General features: G+C 43.5%; 1 protein-coding gene and 1 pseudogene across 2 annotated transcripts in view; both read right to left on the reverse strand.

Moving 5' to 3' along the window:
* GARRE1 (granule associated Rac and RHOG effector 1) overlaps positions 1–11,788 on the reverse strand; it is a 50,107-nt gene extending 38,319 nt beyond the window's left edge. Inside the window, exon 1 of the mRNA XM_082437866.1 lies at positions 11,284–11,788. Coding sequence (XP_082293992.1) covers positions 11,284–11,778 — 495 coding nt within the window. The 5' untranslated portion in view covers positions 11,779–11,788. The remainder of the gene's footprint in view (positions 1–11,283) is intronic.
* A 701-nt stretch (positions 11,789–12,489) lies between these two features.
* Positions 12,490–17,258, reverse strand: LOC309648813 (capZ-interacting protein pseudogene; annotated as a pseudogene). The gene is made up of 2 exons (XR_014268683.1): positions 14,107–17,258; positions 12,490–12,568 (listed from the first exon to the last, which is right to left on the reverse strand). The product of XR_014268683.1 is annotated as a capZ-interacting protein pseudogene (transcript).
* Positions 17,259–17,520: the final 262 nt, after the last annotated feature.

Consider the following 17,520-nt stretch of genomic DNA (forward strand, 5'->3'; position numbering starts at 1 on the left):
GTTTTGCTCTCTGTTGCATTCTCATTGCCTGGCACACAGTAGACAATCCTCCTATACATATTTGTTGAAAGAAGAAAAGAAAGCAGTTGCTACTCTCCACATAAAAGCACCAAACTAGGCCAAGAGCAGCATGGTGACTGCAGAGCTGAGGGCAGGACATCATGATGTCTGCATCTATGTGCAAATGACAACTCATTCTTCCCCCCAAACTCTTCCTGCTTTCTTTCCCTGGACAGCTCTTCTGCAGCCTGCCCACAGACACCAGCTGCAACCTTGAGCTTACTTTGAGGGTGATATCACCAACAGGCATGGGGGAGATCACGACTCTTCTGGAGAGAGAAAGTCCATAAACCACGCAAGGCTTTCCTGCAAGTGACACACTCATCCCTTGAATGAAGAATCAAGTATAACATTTGTTACGCCTTGGAACTGTATGCTTATTCTTTCAAACCGAGAACCAATGTAATAATTAACGGGTATGCTGTTGAGGGAATAAAGGGTATATATAATGGAGTAAAAAGATGTATTTTCCGGATATGTTTGCATATGCATGTCTGCTGCTATCTGCACAGCTACATAAAACAATTAATAGTGGTTCTGTCTGGAACTGGGATGGAGTTGGAAGAGAGAAGCATTACCTTCGGAGAAGGGACTTATGCCATTCAGAAGTGTTAGAATTTTTTACCTAAGCATGCATCATATATAAGAAAAACTAATTTGTTAAAATTAATAATCAATAGTAATATATCCAAAGTATTCCCATTAAAATGAGGACCAAAACAAAGATGCTCATTCTTAACACTGATTGTTTTATACATTAAAACCTATGATCAGGGAGTTCCCTGGTGGCCTAGTGGTTAGGATTCTGGGCTTTCACTGCCATGGCCCAGGTTCAATCCCTGTTTGGGGAAGGTCCCACAAGGTGCAGCCAAAATAAATAAATAAATAAATAAATAAAAATTAAAAATAAAACCTATGGTCAACGCAACAAGATATATAACTACTGGAAGGGAGGAGATACATGTAGATGACATGACCACATATACAAAAATAAACCAATTGAAACATTAGAATTATTGAGTCCAGTCACATGGCAGGAGACAAGACAAAAATATAAAAATCAGTGGTGCTTCTATGTTATAGAAAAAACTTTTAAATATAATTTCATTCATGACAGCAACTAAAATAAAGATTACGTAAGAATGTTAAGAATATACACAGCCACTAGAAAGGAAATTATGGAACTTTACTAAGAGACATAACAAAAGGCCTCATAGAAGACATAATAAACTGCTAAGATCCTGAAAACAAAACAATTTAGCAGGTGTATCCAGGATCATAAATATGTTCCCCATCACATCCTTTGACACGCACCAGCTGGTATTTGCAGTGTGGCCTCCCCAACATCTAGCCCCGTGCCTTTGGAAGCAGCCCTCAGGGAACCACTCCCCCTGCACTCTCAGTCTGGTGGTACCCCAGCCCCAGGAGTGGGCGCACAAGTCAGCCCTGACCAGTCGGTGCGTTAGTTTAACCTTTCTGGCCACAAGGTCCAAGGACAGGCAAGTGACCCAAGCCAAGCCAACCAGACTGAGTTCTAGAATTTTGTCAGAATCTGGGGGAGAGCAGAGGTGCTCTTTCTGCTGAGTTGTTGGCAACTCTGGCATGGAGACAGTCTGAGTCTGTTCAGCACTGTGTGAGCCCCTGGATCCAGCCATGCCCAAAGAGCTAACTTTCTTCGGTTTCATGGAGTCAATACATTGTTTTGTTGAGAGGCAGTACAGTGCTACGGTCAAGAATTGGTACTCTATTATAGAGTCAGACTGCCTGGGTCTAAAGTCTGGATCTGCCATGAAGCTTTTGATAAGCTGTTTAACCTCTCCACACCTGTCTCTTCGTCAATAAAATGGGAATATGAATAGTACCTAACTTACAAGGTTATTAACAGAATTCAGTGAGTTAATGTGTACAGTCTCAGAACAGCGTATAGCATAAGTACTATGTAACTACCAGCTTCTTTTTGCTTTTATTGTTGTTTAAGCTGTTCTGAGTTTGGTTTCTGTCACTTGTAGCCACAGTATTTTTAAAAAAAAAAAAACAAATCAATTCATATCAGTCAAAATCCCCCTTTAGGACTTCCCTGGTGGCGCAGTGGTTAACTCTGCCTGCCAGTGCAGGGGACACGGGTTCGAGCCCTGGTCCACGAAGATCCCACATGCCGTGGAGCAACTAAGCCCATGTGCCACAACTACTGAGCCTGTGCTCCAGAGCCCGCGCAGCACAACTACTAAGCCCACACACCGCAACTACTGAAGCCCGTGCGTCTAGAGCCCGTGCTCCGCAACAACAGAAGCCACTGTAATAAGAAGCCCGCGCACCACAACCAAGAGTAGCCCCCACTCGCCGTAAGTAGAGAAAGCCCACGTGCAGCAACAAAGACCCAACGCAGACAAAAATAAATTTAAAAAAAAATCCCCCTGAAAAAAATCCCATCTCATTCTGTATAAAATCTAAACTCTTATCAGGGCCTACCAGGTTCTCTCACAGGTTAGGTAGGCGGTTCCGGTGTGGGGGCTGGGTCCCCTCACAGTGAGCTGGGTGGGGGGACACTGAGCCCACAGGCAGGCCTGAGGCTATTTTCCATCTGCATCACAGCACTGCTCACACCTATGGTCACAGTCTACTTATTTATCTGTCTTGCCCACCAGGCCTAGAGTGCTTTTTCTTTTTTTTTTACATTAATTTTTATTGGAGTATAGTTGATTTACAATGTTGTGTTAGTTTCTGCTGTATAGCAAAGTGAATCAGTTATACATATACATATATCCGCTCTTTCTCAGATTCTATTCCCATATAGGTTATTACAGAGTATTGAGTAGATAGAGTTCCCTGCACTATACAGAAGGTTCTTTTTATTTTTTTTTAATTTGTTTTATTATTTTTGGCTGTGTTGGGTCTTCATTGCTGTGCGCGGGCTTTCTCTAGTTGCAGCGAGCGGGTGCTACTCTTGGTTGTGGTGCGTGGGCTTCTCATTGCAGTGGCTTCTCTTGTCATGGAGCACGGGCTCTAGGCATGTGGGATTCAGTAGTTGTGGCATGTGGGCTCAGTAGTCGTGGCTCGTGGGCTCTAGAGCACAGGCTCAGTAGTTGGGGCACACGGGCTTAGTTGCTCCGTGGCATGTGGGATCTTCCCGGACCAGGGCTCGAACCCGTGTCCCCTGCATTGGCAGGCAGATTCTTAACCACTGTGCCACCAGGGAAGCCCTCTTTTTCTTTCTAATTAATTTATTTTTTATACAGCAGGTTCTTATTAGTTATCTATTTTATACATATTAGTGTATATATGTCAATCCCAATCTCCCAGTTCATCCTCCCACCATCCCCCCACCCCCTGCTTTCCCTCTGTGGTGTCCGTACATTTGTTTTCTACATCTGTCTCTATTTCTGCCTTGCAAACCGGTTCATCTGTACCGTTTTTCTAGATTCCACATATATGCGTTAATATACGATATTTGTTTTTCTCTTCCTGACTTACTTCACTCTGTATGACAGACTCTAGGTCCATCCACGTCTCTGCAGATGCTTTTGATAGTCCTCATTCATCTTTGCCAGCTTGCAGCCAGCTCATCTGTATTTTACCTTGGAGGGTGGGTGCTAGCAGCTACGTGAAGAAGAAAGCAGGCCAGGTGACTGGAGCCTCCTCCAGGAGCTAGTGGGGCCTCAGAAAGGATTGGGAGTGAGCAAGGACTCACAGCGGTTCCTTTACTTTCCCATGTCTGGGCACTTCGGCATTAGCTAGGTCAGAAAGGCCAGTCTCTTGGAGGGATGGACACTGCAAACAAATCCCTTGGCACAAAGACTGCACTGGCCTGGAACAGTGGAGAGGTAAAGGACACAATCCCTGTGTATGTTGGGCCCAGAAAGATTTCAGGCAAATGTCGTCTTTACAGACACTCAGATTCCTGATCTGTAAAGATGAGGACGCTGCCAAAACAGGCTATTATCCAATTCTGTGAAATCTCAGAAGCTGACCAGTAACCATAAAAATTTAGAATAGGGGGCTTCCCTGGTGGCGCAGTGATTGAGAATCTGCCTGCCAATGCAGGGGACATGGGTTCGAGCCCTGGTCTGGGAAGATCCCACATGCCGCGGAGCAACTAGGCCTGTGAGCCACAACTACTGAGCCTGCGCCTCTGGAGCCTGTGCTCCGCAACAAGAGAGGCCACGATAGTGAGAGGCCCGCGCACCGCGATGAAGAGTGGCCCCCGCTTGCCGCAACTAGAGAAAGCCCTCGCACAGAAACTAAGACCAACACAGCCATAAATAAATAAATAAATAAATAAATAAATAATTAAAATAGCTTTACCTTTAAAAAAAAAAATTTAGAATAGGAAGTAATTCAGGAAAGGTAGTCCTATGTTAAATTACATTCCATGAACTGTTTTATTTCTGTTTCATTCTAATTTGCCCATCAAACCTCATTTTTCCTTACATTCACTCAAGACTTTTTAGTAACTATGAAATGTTAAATCACATTCTCCTAAAAGAAAGCAACATTGCCATTTTAGTCACCAAAATTACGAGCACAGCATTCTTTCCCTGACTCCTACCTGCTGCTGGGGTCCTGCCTTCAAAGGTTTCTTTTCTCTATTCTCATTTTCTTCCTTGATTCACTTTTATTTTCTTCATTTTTCTGAAAAGCACCTGCCTTTCTTCTCATCACTATACCTTACTCAGTGACACTCTCTGTGATATTGTGATTTATAATAAATATATATTTTGGTATTCTTCCAAGGTTTCTGGCACACAGCTCCTAAAAACCCTTGGAATTTTCTAAGTGATAAGAGAGAGAAAAGTATCTTTTGTTATTCATAACAAGCCTCTTTCAACCATACCTGAGTTTATGTCAACGAGGTGACTTTTGGAAAGCTCCTAAGGATGCGGGCTGGTTGCCAGGGGAACCAAGTTTGAAACTTTCAGACCAACCCCTCTGAAGAGGGGAAGAGGCTGGAGACAGAATCAATCACCAATGGCCAAAGATTTAATCAACCACACCTGTTTAATGAAGGCTCGAAAAAACCCAAAGGACGGGGTTCAGAGAGCTTCTGGGTTAAAGAACAGGTGGAGGTGCTGGGAGGGCAGCACGCCTGGAGAGGGCATGGAAGCCCACACCACTTACCACATACCTTGCTTTATGCATATCTTTCATCTGGCTGTTGCTGAGTTACATCCTTTTATAATCTAGTAAGTAAAATGTTTTTCTGAGTTCTGTGAGCTGCTCTAATAAAGTAATCAAACCTGTGGGGTGGTCATGGGGACTTCTGATTTGTAGCCAGTTGGTAAGAAACATAGGTAACACCCTGGACTTGTAACTGCTGTCTAAGGGGGCAGGGTGGGGGCGCAGTCTAGTGGGACTGAGCCCTTACCTGTGGGATCTGATGCTAACTCCAGGTAAAAAACGTCAGAACTGATCCAGAATTGCTTGGTATGGGAAAAAACCCCGCCAACAAACTTATGACCAGAATGCCAGAGATGCAGTATTCTGTGAGCAGACAGAAAACAGAGGAGTCTTCCTAAATACTTCCCTTTCTGTTAGAAGACCACTTCACATGCACAAATCACTTATGAAATGGAATCATTTATTGGGTGTTCCTGATACATTACTTCTATCATGTGGTCGAAAGTTTCTCCCTTTTTTTAAACTTGGAAAATGTCCCAATATACACAAAAACAGAATATAACAAACCCCCATGAACCCATCAAAAAGCTTCAGTAACTATCAACATTTTGCCATGTTTTTTTCATCCTTCTCCCCAACTCCACCTTTTTCTGCTGGAATGTTTTGAAGCAAATCCCAATTGACCAGGACACAGTACATGTTCAAAGTTCCCAACTTATCTTTTTTTTTTTAAATTAATTTTTATTGGAGTATAGTTGCTTTACAATGTTATGTTAGTTTCTACTATATAGCAAAGTGAATCAGCTATACAACTCTTGGGAACCCTGTACCAACACTGAGGCCCCGAGGTGAAACTGGAGCCTCAGAGCTGCCACGGGGTGAAGAAAGCAAGGGGAGAAGTGTCATCACTTCATCTTGCTGCCCTCCCTTCACCTTCCCTTCAGAGGATGACCTCTTTACCTGTCTGACCTCACACCTAGTGTCTCTGTTTTGCTCACTGTTTCAGCCACAATAGGCCCTCACTGCTCTTCAAACACTCAAGTTTGCTCCTGCCTCAGGAACTTTGCACTAGCTGTCCCCTCTGCCTGGAATCCTCTTTTCCTGGTTATTACTGGGGCCTACTCCTTCATCTCCTTCAGTTCTTTACTCACATATCATGTTCTCAGTGATGCCTTTTCTAACTATCTTATCTAAGATCACAGCCTTCATCTATCTATGTGAAGGGAGGAATTTCTGTCTTGCTCACCGCTGTATCCTCTGTGCCTGGAACAGTCCCTGGCACAAAGTGTGCAATAAATATCTGTGGAATGAATGCATGAACCACAAGTCAATTTGATTCTTTTATTTACATTTGCACTGAAAAAGTAATTTTATTTAAGACACGTGATAGATGTTTATAAAAAGAAGTTAACATCTTTGATTTTCTAATAAATAGAAAACCTAATTATGGGGTTGTCTATACTTCTTTAATATGAACTACATGTTTTACTTGCAAATGATCCTTAGTTAGGATACCAGATTTCTAGGACAAATAAAATTGAAGTAGATAAAATCAAAGAGAACTCACAGCCACTCAATTCATGTAGCCTGGCATGTTACAGGAACATTAGAATTAACACACCAATGGAGATGCCCCTAGACTTGAAAAGAAAAGATAGAAACATCAGGTCCCGTATGGTCTACCTCTAAAAAATGTTGTGGGGTGTCAAAGCTTTGTATAATGAACAAATTCAATATGGGAAACCATATTTTTCCTGAGTTCACATTTTGGCTGGACTGGCAGTTCGAGACTTACACAAAGGAATCCCCATGAAGCACTTGATTAAGATCATATTTCTCATTTTAGACAACATTTTAGACAACATTTACAAGAATGTAAACTATACATTTTCTATAAATCCAAAGGGGGGAAAATCCCACCTAAACTATCAACTGGCTTGCTCAAAGATTCCTAGCTACAGCAAGTGGACTCCAAGACATCCCCCACTCCACTTCCTTCCCTATGTACCCCCATTCTAGGTGCAAGGGAAATAGAGCAGTGACTATTAGTACAAGAGGTCCCCTAGGGCTTTTATGCTGGAAACGTCCTGGCAGTTTCTACATCAGGCAAGGTAATACTGCTGCCACCTTACAACACGAAAAGAGAAAATAACACAGAAGGGAAAGGGAGGTGCTCACCTCAAGAACCAGGAAAGAAATGAGCAGAGCAAATGTTCTAGGAGTGGCAACTTTTTCCACCTAAAAGGGTTCCAGTGAGACTAATCTGCTGTATATTTCTCTCTTTTGTTGGCTCTGTACATAATTGTGCTCTGTACTGCAGAGAAGGACTAATAACACTTTTCAAGCCATGTTGGAAGCAATAATAATAAGTGATGATGATGACAACTAACTGGGTCCAGTGTTTCACACACACTAATCGCTTCTGATCTTCACCAGAACTCTGGAAGGTGGGTGGTAATTCCATTTTGTAGATGGGCAGACTGAGGCTTACAGATGTTAGAAGATTTGCTCAAGGCCATACAGACAATAAGAAGCAGAGTCGGGGCTCTGCTGGTGGTCCAGTGGTAAAGAAGCTGCCTTCCAATGCAGGGGACACGGGTTCGATCCCTGGTCGGGGAACTAAGATCCCACATGCTGCGGGGAAACTAAGCCTGTGTGCCACAACTACTGAGTTCGCGTGCCTCAACAAGAGAGCCCACATGCTGCAAACTAGAGCCCACGTGCCCTGGAGAGAGACAACCTGCACGCCACAACTAGAGAGAAGCTCATGTGCCGCAAAGAAAGATCCCACATGCTGCAGCTAAGACCCGTCACAGCCAAAAAAATAAATAAAATAAAAATTTAAAAATGTAGATAATTAAAAAATAAATACAACACCTTTTTTAAAAAAAAAAGCAGAGTCACTTTCTACTCACAACTTATTTCTCTAACAGAGAGATTATGAGGTTGAACCACCCGGGGTAAGGGGCAAAGTCACTGCTGAGTATAGACAGGACAGGACTCATGTACACCCTGCCTGCCCCAGAGCACACAGTTGGCAACTGCAGTTCCTAGACACAGGCACCAGGATCTGTCAATCAATGAGCATATCCGAAACCTGGCTGCAAGTAAGGGAGCATTAGAAGCACGCTTTGGCTACCTTCAGGGGTGGGACAGTGGAACTGGTACTTTGTCTTAGGTTTCAAATGGTCAAGCGTTTGAATACTGAATTCAGGGCTTTTCTCAACCGCAGTCCTGGGCTAAGCTCTTGAGCAGAGGTCCTTGTCTAGCCAGTCAAGTTCATCAGTGTTAGGCCACAGACTTCTTTCCCCAAGGATGAATGCTAAAGAGCTTCTCTGGGCCTTGCTGATAAAATCTTTAAAAAACCAACAGGAAAAAAAAAAACCCAAATGCCCAGCTATTCTATCTGAGTTGGTGAATATCCTGAGAGAGAGACCACGTCAGTACATAAATTCCAGAAACAACAAATACTGTTCTGTGGAAAGAGCAAAATGTTAAGTCTGCAGGCCTACATTTCACAATCACATTTTAGGATTTACTTATAAGTCAGCAGTTTGAAACCTAGAATACACTATATTCTAAAACCCATCAACAGCACTTAGTTTCCAGTTTAGCCTCTGAAAGCCTGTTTAGCCCATTATATACAAAAACATGGTAGTATTCCAGCTATCCTAATCGCATTTCAATGGGGAAAGTCAAGCCAAAATTCCAAAACACAACAATAAGAAATATTTCCCCTTCTCAGCTCAAATGGTCCATGCTGGTCCCAGGAAAGCAGAAAGGACAAGGTAGGTGCTACTGTGCCCAGTGGCTTTACTAAACCCAACTCCTCAGGGTTGGTTCATCCTTCTCTAGCTGTTCTGACCTGGGGAACAAGGGCACTTGCCCTACAGGGTTGGAGGGCAAACAGGCCTAGCTCTGTCTCCTCCAGCACCTGGAGGCATGGACTGAAGAAGAGCCCAGTAACATTCAGGTTAAAATAACAGGCTTTGGCCTTATTTTCAAACCATTCTTGCCTGACATTCTAAATAAAGCTAAAGGTGCTTGTGTCATTGCAGGATGGGAGCTGAAACAGCTTGGGTCTAATATTGTTCAGCACATTTTGAGAGGGCAGAGGCCCTAACTGCTCTGCTGCCACATCTCTGCACAGCAGTGACCAAGCATCCTGCGGGCTGAACATGGTTCTTCACATAAAACAAACAAAAGTCAAAGCTGTACATCTGTGCCTATACACACAGTAGTCTGGAATGGCACAAACCAACCAGTTAACAGTGGTCTCCTCTGGGAAAAGGAATGGGATGGGAGAGTAGAACAGTAGTTTTAAGTTTCACTGCTTGAATTTCTTTTGAGAAGTACGTTTTTTAAAAATACGCTTTATATGTGATTTACATGTGTAATTTAAAAACTACTTTAAACTATGACAAGCCATTTTAAAAATACTTCAAAATCATAATTTCTCTGAATATATGATGTGATCATAGAAAAAATCAGAAAATAAAAATAAACTTGGATAGGTTCAAAATAGAATGAGCCAAGGAGGATATTATACATTTATACCAGCAGATTCAGCAAACTATAACTCATGGGCCAAATACAGTCCAACAGACAGGTCTACAAGGTAAAACTGGTTTCTGCATTCTTAAAGGGTTATTTAAAAAAAACAAAGAAGAATGTGAAAGAGACACATGTGGTCCACGAAGCTTAAAATTACTTACAATTTGCCCTCTACAGAAAAAGTTTGATGATGCCTAATGCCTGATATACACCAAGACTATTGTGTCTTTTCAAAAATAGTTTCTGGGCTTCTCTGGTGGCTCAGTGGTTAAGAATCCGCCTGTCAATTCAGGCGACACGGGTTCGAGCCCTGGTCGAGGAAGATCCCACATGCTGTGGAGCAACTAAGCCCATGCGCCACAACTACCGAGCCTGCACTCTAGAGCCCACAAGCCACAACTACTGAGCCTGCGTGCTACAACTACTGAAGCCCGCGCGCCTAGAGCCTGTGCTCCACAACAAGAGAAGCCACCACAATGAAAAGCCTGCGCACCGCAATGAAAAGTAGCCCCCGTTCACCGCAACTAGAGAAAGCCTGCGCGCAGCAACAAAGACCCAAGCAGCCAAAAATAAATAAATAAAAACAAAAATAGTTTTAAATTCCTCTTATAAATGCCTTCAAAATCACAATATGCCTTTTAAACACAATAAAAAATGAGTCATAATACTTAATAGCCTAACTTTTTTTTCCCCTAAACCCACAACAGTGTAAGTTAGCTTATTCAGCTACCACAATCATCAGATTTAGTTCAGAAGACTAGTGATTTCCTAAAATCAAACACAACCCCAGGATGGGGAAAGGAACATTCTCCCTCCTAGCATCCAGAAACCTAACCTCTAATGTGCTGCTAAAACGTACAAGGGCACATGGAAAAATCAAACTCAGAAGAACTCTCTGAGCAGGTAAAAATAATTTTAAAAATCTAGCAGTGAAGTTAATTTAACAGATGACAGTTTAATAAATTATTTCCTAAACGAAGGAAGGAAAAACATCATCTTTATTCTGAATGAAATTTGTATTCCAATCTTACACTCTAACGTAGAGTCCTGAAAAAGGGAGAATATTTCCTTTTGATTACCAAAGACCCTAAGAAATGTACTGAATAAGAATCAAATGCATCCAAATATAAACAGATGTAAATTTAGAACTGAAAAAATAACTTATCCTGTAAACATGTGTAGAACTTTCTACATTAAACCAATGGTTCTATATAATGACAATTCACAAAGAAATCTTCATAATCATATTTAGAATTCTCAGTCCCTACTATGTACTTTAACAGTAATGTTATTTGGAAATTAAGTTCCAACTTGAAAATGTACAGAATATAAAACATAGGCTGATTTGTTTGTTTAATAATCTTCTATTTTACTTAATTTGAAATGAAAGCAATTCAGAACATGGCATGCAAAAATTTTTTACAAGGACAGGGTATCAATGGAAAGAGGACGAAGACCATCATTTCAGTGATTTGAGAAAAAACTAAGACAAACATTCTCACTTACCTCTGGAATACATTTTCCTACCCAAGTATGACACAGAAGATACTCTACCTCAATGTCCTGGAGACTGAATTCCTTCTGATCTGTAAAGTTTGCAGCCCCGGCACTAAGTTCCATCAGCATCTTGGCGATCTCAGGCTTTATGGCTGAAGTCAGCCGACTGGCTGCTTCCATGACGTGCTCCTGCACATCTTTGAGTTGCATGGCTGCCTTGGAATAGTGAGAGTTCCTGAACACAGTGCTGAAGAGATCTGTGAGGAAAGTACTGGCACGGCAGAAGACGTTGAGGGCGTCCAGGTATTTGGAGATGCCCTGCTGGATGTCAGCAATGGGAGTGGAGTGGGGCATGGCATGGTGGCAGCTGCCTGCAGCAGTCAGACTGCCCAGGGGGGCAGTGGTGGCCGTAGATGCCAGGGGAGCACTCAGTGCTCGGCCGAGCTCAGGCATTGGGTACTGCTGGTGCTGCTGCACCTTCTGCTTGGACCCGCCAAGCAGGAAGCGCCGCTTGTAGTCCATTTTACTGTCCTGGGCACTGCAGCAATACATGCGGGAAGGGCAACTGTCCCAGTGACTGCGAGAGGGTCAGGGTCCTGATTCCTTTTTTTTCCCCCCTAAAACTGTAGCTAGGTATAAAAATAGTGGAGTTCTGCAAATCTAAGTTTTAAAAAAGGCATTTCCATGAGGCAGGTGACCATGTGATCCAATGTAGTTGTGAAAAAGACAACAGGTTTATATAATTAATATTTTCAGTGTAGGCAGGACCTCTGACAAAAAATAAAAGTGTGTCCAAAATGCTATACAAGAAATGTTAGCATTCCACTCTCTTAATAAAAAGATATGCTTGCTGAGAAAAATGTTTACCTAGAATTGCTTTGCAAGAATATTTTGATACTTGTATTTACAATGGCAGAAAAATAACTTAACTTTAAAAAATGTAATATAATGTATCTTCAATATACCAGAAAAGTTAGAACCCCAAAACCCACAAGCTGATCAACAGCAATTTAAAAAGCAGTACAGAATTACTTCACACTAAGTCCTCAGTAAGGAAGATCAAATCTCTGCAGAATTTTGACAGAGCCTGCCTGCCAAATCCATTTACCTGTAAAGTGTCTTCTCAATGCGAAAAATTTCCTTTAATATTTTCTGAAAACAAGGGTTTTTTTTTAAAAAAAATGGCATTTATTGTAAGTCCTCTCCTTCTTTTCTTTTGTTTGCTGAGGTAGCAGTTTCCTTATAACATTAATAAGAGGTGCTTCCAGACTGGGTTGGCCCTCAATTGTAAAGTCTGAAGCAAGAATGCACAGATGTATTTGTAAGGCTTCTAAGTCATTTCCTGTAAGGGGGAAAAATAAGACAGAGTTAGGAAAGTTACAAGACAGTGAGTAATTCTGGAACATTAACTCCTGAAATGCTATTATCCACAAAGGTGGGCTCCAAATGAATAAGAAACTATATAAAAACCTTATAAAAGCAGGTACAATAGTGAGAGTGGAACTATGATATGACGACTGTTAGAAAATTCCTCAAGTTGTAGTACAAAAATAATGCAACAAAAAGTTTGATTCCCCACTAACCACTCCAAAACTCAGGCTGACAAGTGACACATCAAGCAGGGCCTGGACTCATGTTTGTGTTTCCTCCTCAAAGAGCTCACACATCCACAAGAGGATTAGAAGAGTACACAGATTAGGTGAGGGCTGTTGACAAGTAGAGCACTCACAAAACCTTAAGGGGGATTTGGAAATGGAGCAATGAACAAAGATTGAGAGAAATCAGGAAGGTTGTTATGAAGAAAATGTTACTCGGAGCTAGGCCTTGATTGTAGGATAGGTTTTGATAAGTGCAAAAGGGATGGCTGGGGCTCACCAGATGAAAGGACCACCACAGCAAAGGCCCTGAAGCAGGATGGCTTAAAGTCTGTTCAGGATACCCATCTGGGCTGAAATGCAGCATACAGAAAGACAGAGCCTGGAGAGGTAAGTGGCTGGCAGGTTTGTAGACAGGATGCTTCTCATCCTCACCCAGGTACCAATTTCCCCTCCAGATGTTTGAAAGGAAGCCTCGGAGGGTGTGCAGGTTCTTACACCCTGGGGAAGCTTCTATAGAACCCCTGGCTCTGGATAGGTGCAAACAGCAAGGTCTGAACACCTCTGGTTGCAGTTTCTGAACCTACAATAGTAGAGTAATGTGATTCTTCCTACACAGCTACAACTAGGTTTACACTTGCCTAAACTATCTATTCTTCCAAACATAACAACAGTTCAAATATGTTTTATTGAATGATACATGTAGTCTATATTAAACTTCAATATACATGATGTCTGTATATAGTTTGGTCTACTTATTGATAACTAGGCTTTCTTTCCATTTTCCTTTTTTGATAGATAAAAATAAATATGTCATACCTTATCACTCATCATGGCCAAATACCATGCCTCCTTTACGGTTCTACAATTGCATTAGGAACACAGGAAGGCAGGCAGGTTATAAGAGCAAGAGATGAGAAAAGTGCTATGGATACAAACACATACTCTAAAAGTATAGCAATCCTAACCCAGCTAGCATATAAATCCAACTAAACCAGCCACCATTTGTAGCTCTGTGTTCAAGAGAATCTTGACTCTTAAAAACTCTCATAACCTTTTCAAGAAACAAGATATCAAACAGCTATATGTAAGAAATCTGTTCCCAAATGTTCATTTTTAAAATTCATTACAATAAGGCAATCATATCTATTCCTACCCAAGTGCTCCATTGTTATCAATGTGGCTGTACAAATTCCAACGTACAAAAGAAGCACCCAGCAGGAGTGCTGAAGGACGGAAGGCTGCTCACACAGAAACTGTGTGGTCTGTGAAGGAAAACCATCACCTTGAACTGGCCATAGTGAGTGTCTTGAGCAACCTTGAGGAGAACCTTCCTTTGTTCTGTGTTGTACACTGGTGCCCCTGGCTCTGAGAGTTCACCCTCATTCCTCTGCCAGATGATCCTAGAAGGTCAAGTAAGACCCATATACTTACTAATTTTTTAAAAGTCACCATAAACATTAAACTTTTTTCTGCTTTACATGCTTCCAAAGTTTATGTAAATGAAACTTGTAATACTTAAAAATATACTTCACCAAATTCATCTACAAATTCAATGCAATCTCTATCAAAACTTGAACTACCTTTTTTACGGTAATAGGCAAGCTGATCCTAAAAGGCATATGGAAATGCAAGGGACCCAAGACGACCAAACGAATATTGAAAAAAATATGTTGGAGGACTCACACTTCCTAATTTGAAAACGTACTGTAAAGCTATAGTAATAAAGACAGCAGAGCACTGGCGTAAGAAATGACATATATGTATCAGTGGAACGCAGTTGAGAGTTTAGAATAAACCCATACCTCTATGGTCAACTGATTTTAGACAAGGGTGCCAAAACCATTCAGTTGGGAAAGAACAGTCTTTTCAGTAAATGGTGATGGGACAACTAGATATCCACATGCAAAAAAAAAAAAAAAAAAAAAAAAGAATATGAACCCCTATCTTATATCATAAACAAAAATTAACTCAAAATGGATCAAAGACCTCAATGTAAGAGCTAAAACTATAAAGCTTTTATAAGAAAATACAGGGACTTCCCTGGTGGCGCAGTGGTTAAGAATCCGCCTGCCAATGCAGGGGACACAGGTTCAAGCCCTGGTCCTGGAAGGTCCCACATGCCATGGAGCAACTAAGCCCGTGTGCCACAACTACTGAGCCTGTGTTCTAGAGCTCGTGAGCCACAACTACTGAGACCTTGTGCCACAACTACTAAAGCCCACGCAACCAGAACCTGTGCTCCACAACAAGAGAAGCCACTGCAATGAGAAGCATGCACACGGCAACGAAGAGCAGCCCCTGCTCGCCGCAACTAGAGAAAGCCGGCGCACAGCAACAAAGACCCAACACAACCAAAAGTAAATAAATAAAATAAATAAACTTAAAAAAAAAAGAAAGAAAATATAGGTGTAAATCTTTGTGATCTTAGATTAGGCAATGGTTTCTTGGACACATCTCTTTTTTTTTTGCTGCAACAGACACATATTTTTTAATGTTTCAATAATTATCTCTTCTTGTCCAGTGTTTTCAAAATTGGTTGGCCAGTCAAATTTGGACCAAGCTGAAAGGTTGTCTCAGGGTCTCTATACAATTTAAGGTCTTCTGTAACTTACAGGATTTATATTTCCAGTGATACTACTTTGTTTCTAGCTACCTGAAATGAGTTTTTACTTACATTTGAGAACTTAAGAACAATAAAAAGGCTATCACCTTACATAAACACAATCTGATTAGGTAAATCCCAGTCCAGTTCTGAGGTCAGCTATAGGGTTAGGTGGGTGTGGACAGTATCTGGGCCCCACAGTTTGACCAGTATCCCTGGGGAGTTGTTACCATAGTAAATTATTTTAAATACTTTTTTTTTTTTTTTAAACCAAGTTCATCAAGTGACACAACTTTGATCAAGTTGATAAAAGTCTGCTGCCCTCAGATCCAATCTCTGTCTCCGATGGTGCAGAGGTCGGGAAATTGCACCCTGTGTCCTCAGGCTGACTCCAGACCCTCACGCCATCCTGCTCCTGCGATGGCTTCCTTTGCTGTCACTACGATCACTCCTGCTACTTCAAGGACACGGCTCCAGCAGCTTCATCACTAGGCACAATGAGATCTTCTTCACCTTTTAGTGCCCTGGACAGGGGTGTTATCCTCTGTCTTGGGGACCTCACTGCTAGTGTCTGGCTGGGCATGGCCAGTGCCAGGGTCACAGCCTGGCTTGAGGACGGCTCCCTCCATCTTGCTTTTCCTTGCCGGTCCCCTGCTCAGGACTGTGGTCGCCCTCCCCTCCTCCAGGATGGGCTGTGGGGGGGTCTCCTCCCCCACAGCTCCCTCCTCCAGCCCCTCTGTGTCTTGGCTCCTCTGTCCGGGCTCCTCCTCTTCACTGGCCACCCTCTCCTTCACCTCTGTAGGCTCTTCCGTCTGCTCTTCAGCCGGTTTCTCCTCCGTGGGGCTCCCACACCCATCCTCTGCCTCTAGGCTGGAGGCTTGGGCTGGACGCTGGCTGGCCCCCTCCTCGGAGTTCCCCATGGCCGTTTCGTGCTGCTGGGCTACCCCCGAGGCCCTTCCCTTCTCCTCCTGCTTCTCTGTCCTGCTGGGCGTCCTCCTCAGAGGAGGGGATCCTGGAGTCTTGCTCTTGGCTGGGAACACCTCGTCCCCATCCTCTTTCTTGGCACCATCCTCCTGGGAGGACTCCACGGCCCTGAGCTCCCCCAGGTCCCCACAGTCCGACTGGGGCCTTCTGAATCGCCTGGAGGGAGGGCACCTTTTTATGGAGCCCCTCGTCTGCACCTTACTGTAAGAGGGCAGATGACTGCCTTCAGGAGGCTGGTCAAAGCTGACGGGCACCTCGTCTGGCTCGCTGGCCTGAGACCACACGCCAAGGCTGCTGGGGGTAGAAAGCTGGCTGTGAAATGGTGATACCATGGCCTTGAGTCCGGGACTCTTGGGTGAGGCCCCAGGCAGCAGGGCCGCTGGATCAAAGGTTAAACTGGCCTGGAGCTTCTCGATCAGAGGCGAGCTCTTCACCTTGACTTTAGGAGGGTGGTTTGCATTGGGCGGTGACTTCTCTTCACCATTCTGGCCCAGTTCTACCCTGGGGAGGAACAGAGAGAGGGAGCAGGGCAGTTTCCTTCTTGTTGGTTGACTGGCTGGTGTCTCCTTTGCAGCGGCTGCCTGCTCCCTGAATCGCTCGGCCAGCTGGGCCACCGAGGGGGGGCGCCGAGTCGTCCACACTGGCGTTGGTCTCTGCCGGCCTTTCCTCCATGTCCTCCAGGTGCCAACTCAGCAGTGGCTGCACGCGCTCACTCTGGCCAGGGCTCGTGATCCCTGCTCTCTGCTCGGCTCCCATCGGGCTGGGTTTGGCTGCAGCAGGCACAGCGCAAGTGGGCGGCTGCATGCCCGGCTTGCTGGCTGCAGAATGCCCCGGCCGCCCGGGCCCTGTGCTAGGGGAGGAGGGAGGAGGGAGGAGGGAGGAGGGAGGAGGGAGGGGAGGAGAGGGGGGAAGGGGGAGGGGGAGGGAGGGGGAGGGGGAGCTGGATATGACATCTTAAAGCACAAACAACAAAAGAAGAAATAGATAAACTGGACTTCATCAAAACTAAAAACGTTTGTGCATCAAAGGTCACTATAAAGGTGAAAAGAAAACCCACAGTATGGGCAAAAATACTGGAAAATCATATATCTTGTTAAGGGTCTAGTATCC

Source organism: Balaenoptera physalus (genome assembly GCF_965194825.1).
Source record: "Balaenoptera physalus genome assembly, chromosome: 19".
Taxonomy (NCBI): Eukaryota; Metazoa; Chordata; class Mammalia; order Artiodactyla; family Balaenopteridae; genus Balaenoptera; species Balaenoptera physalus.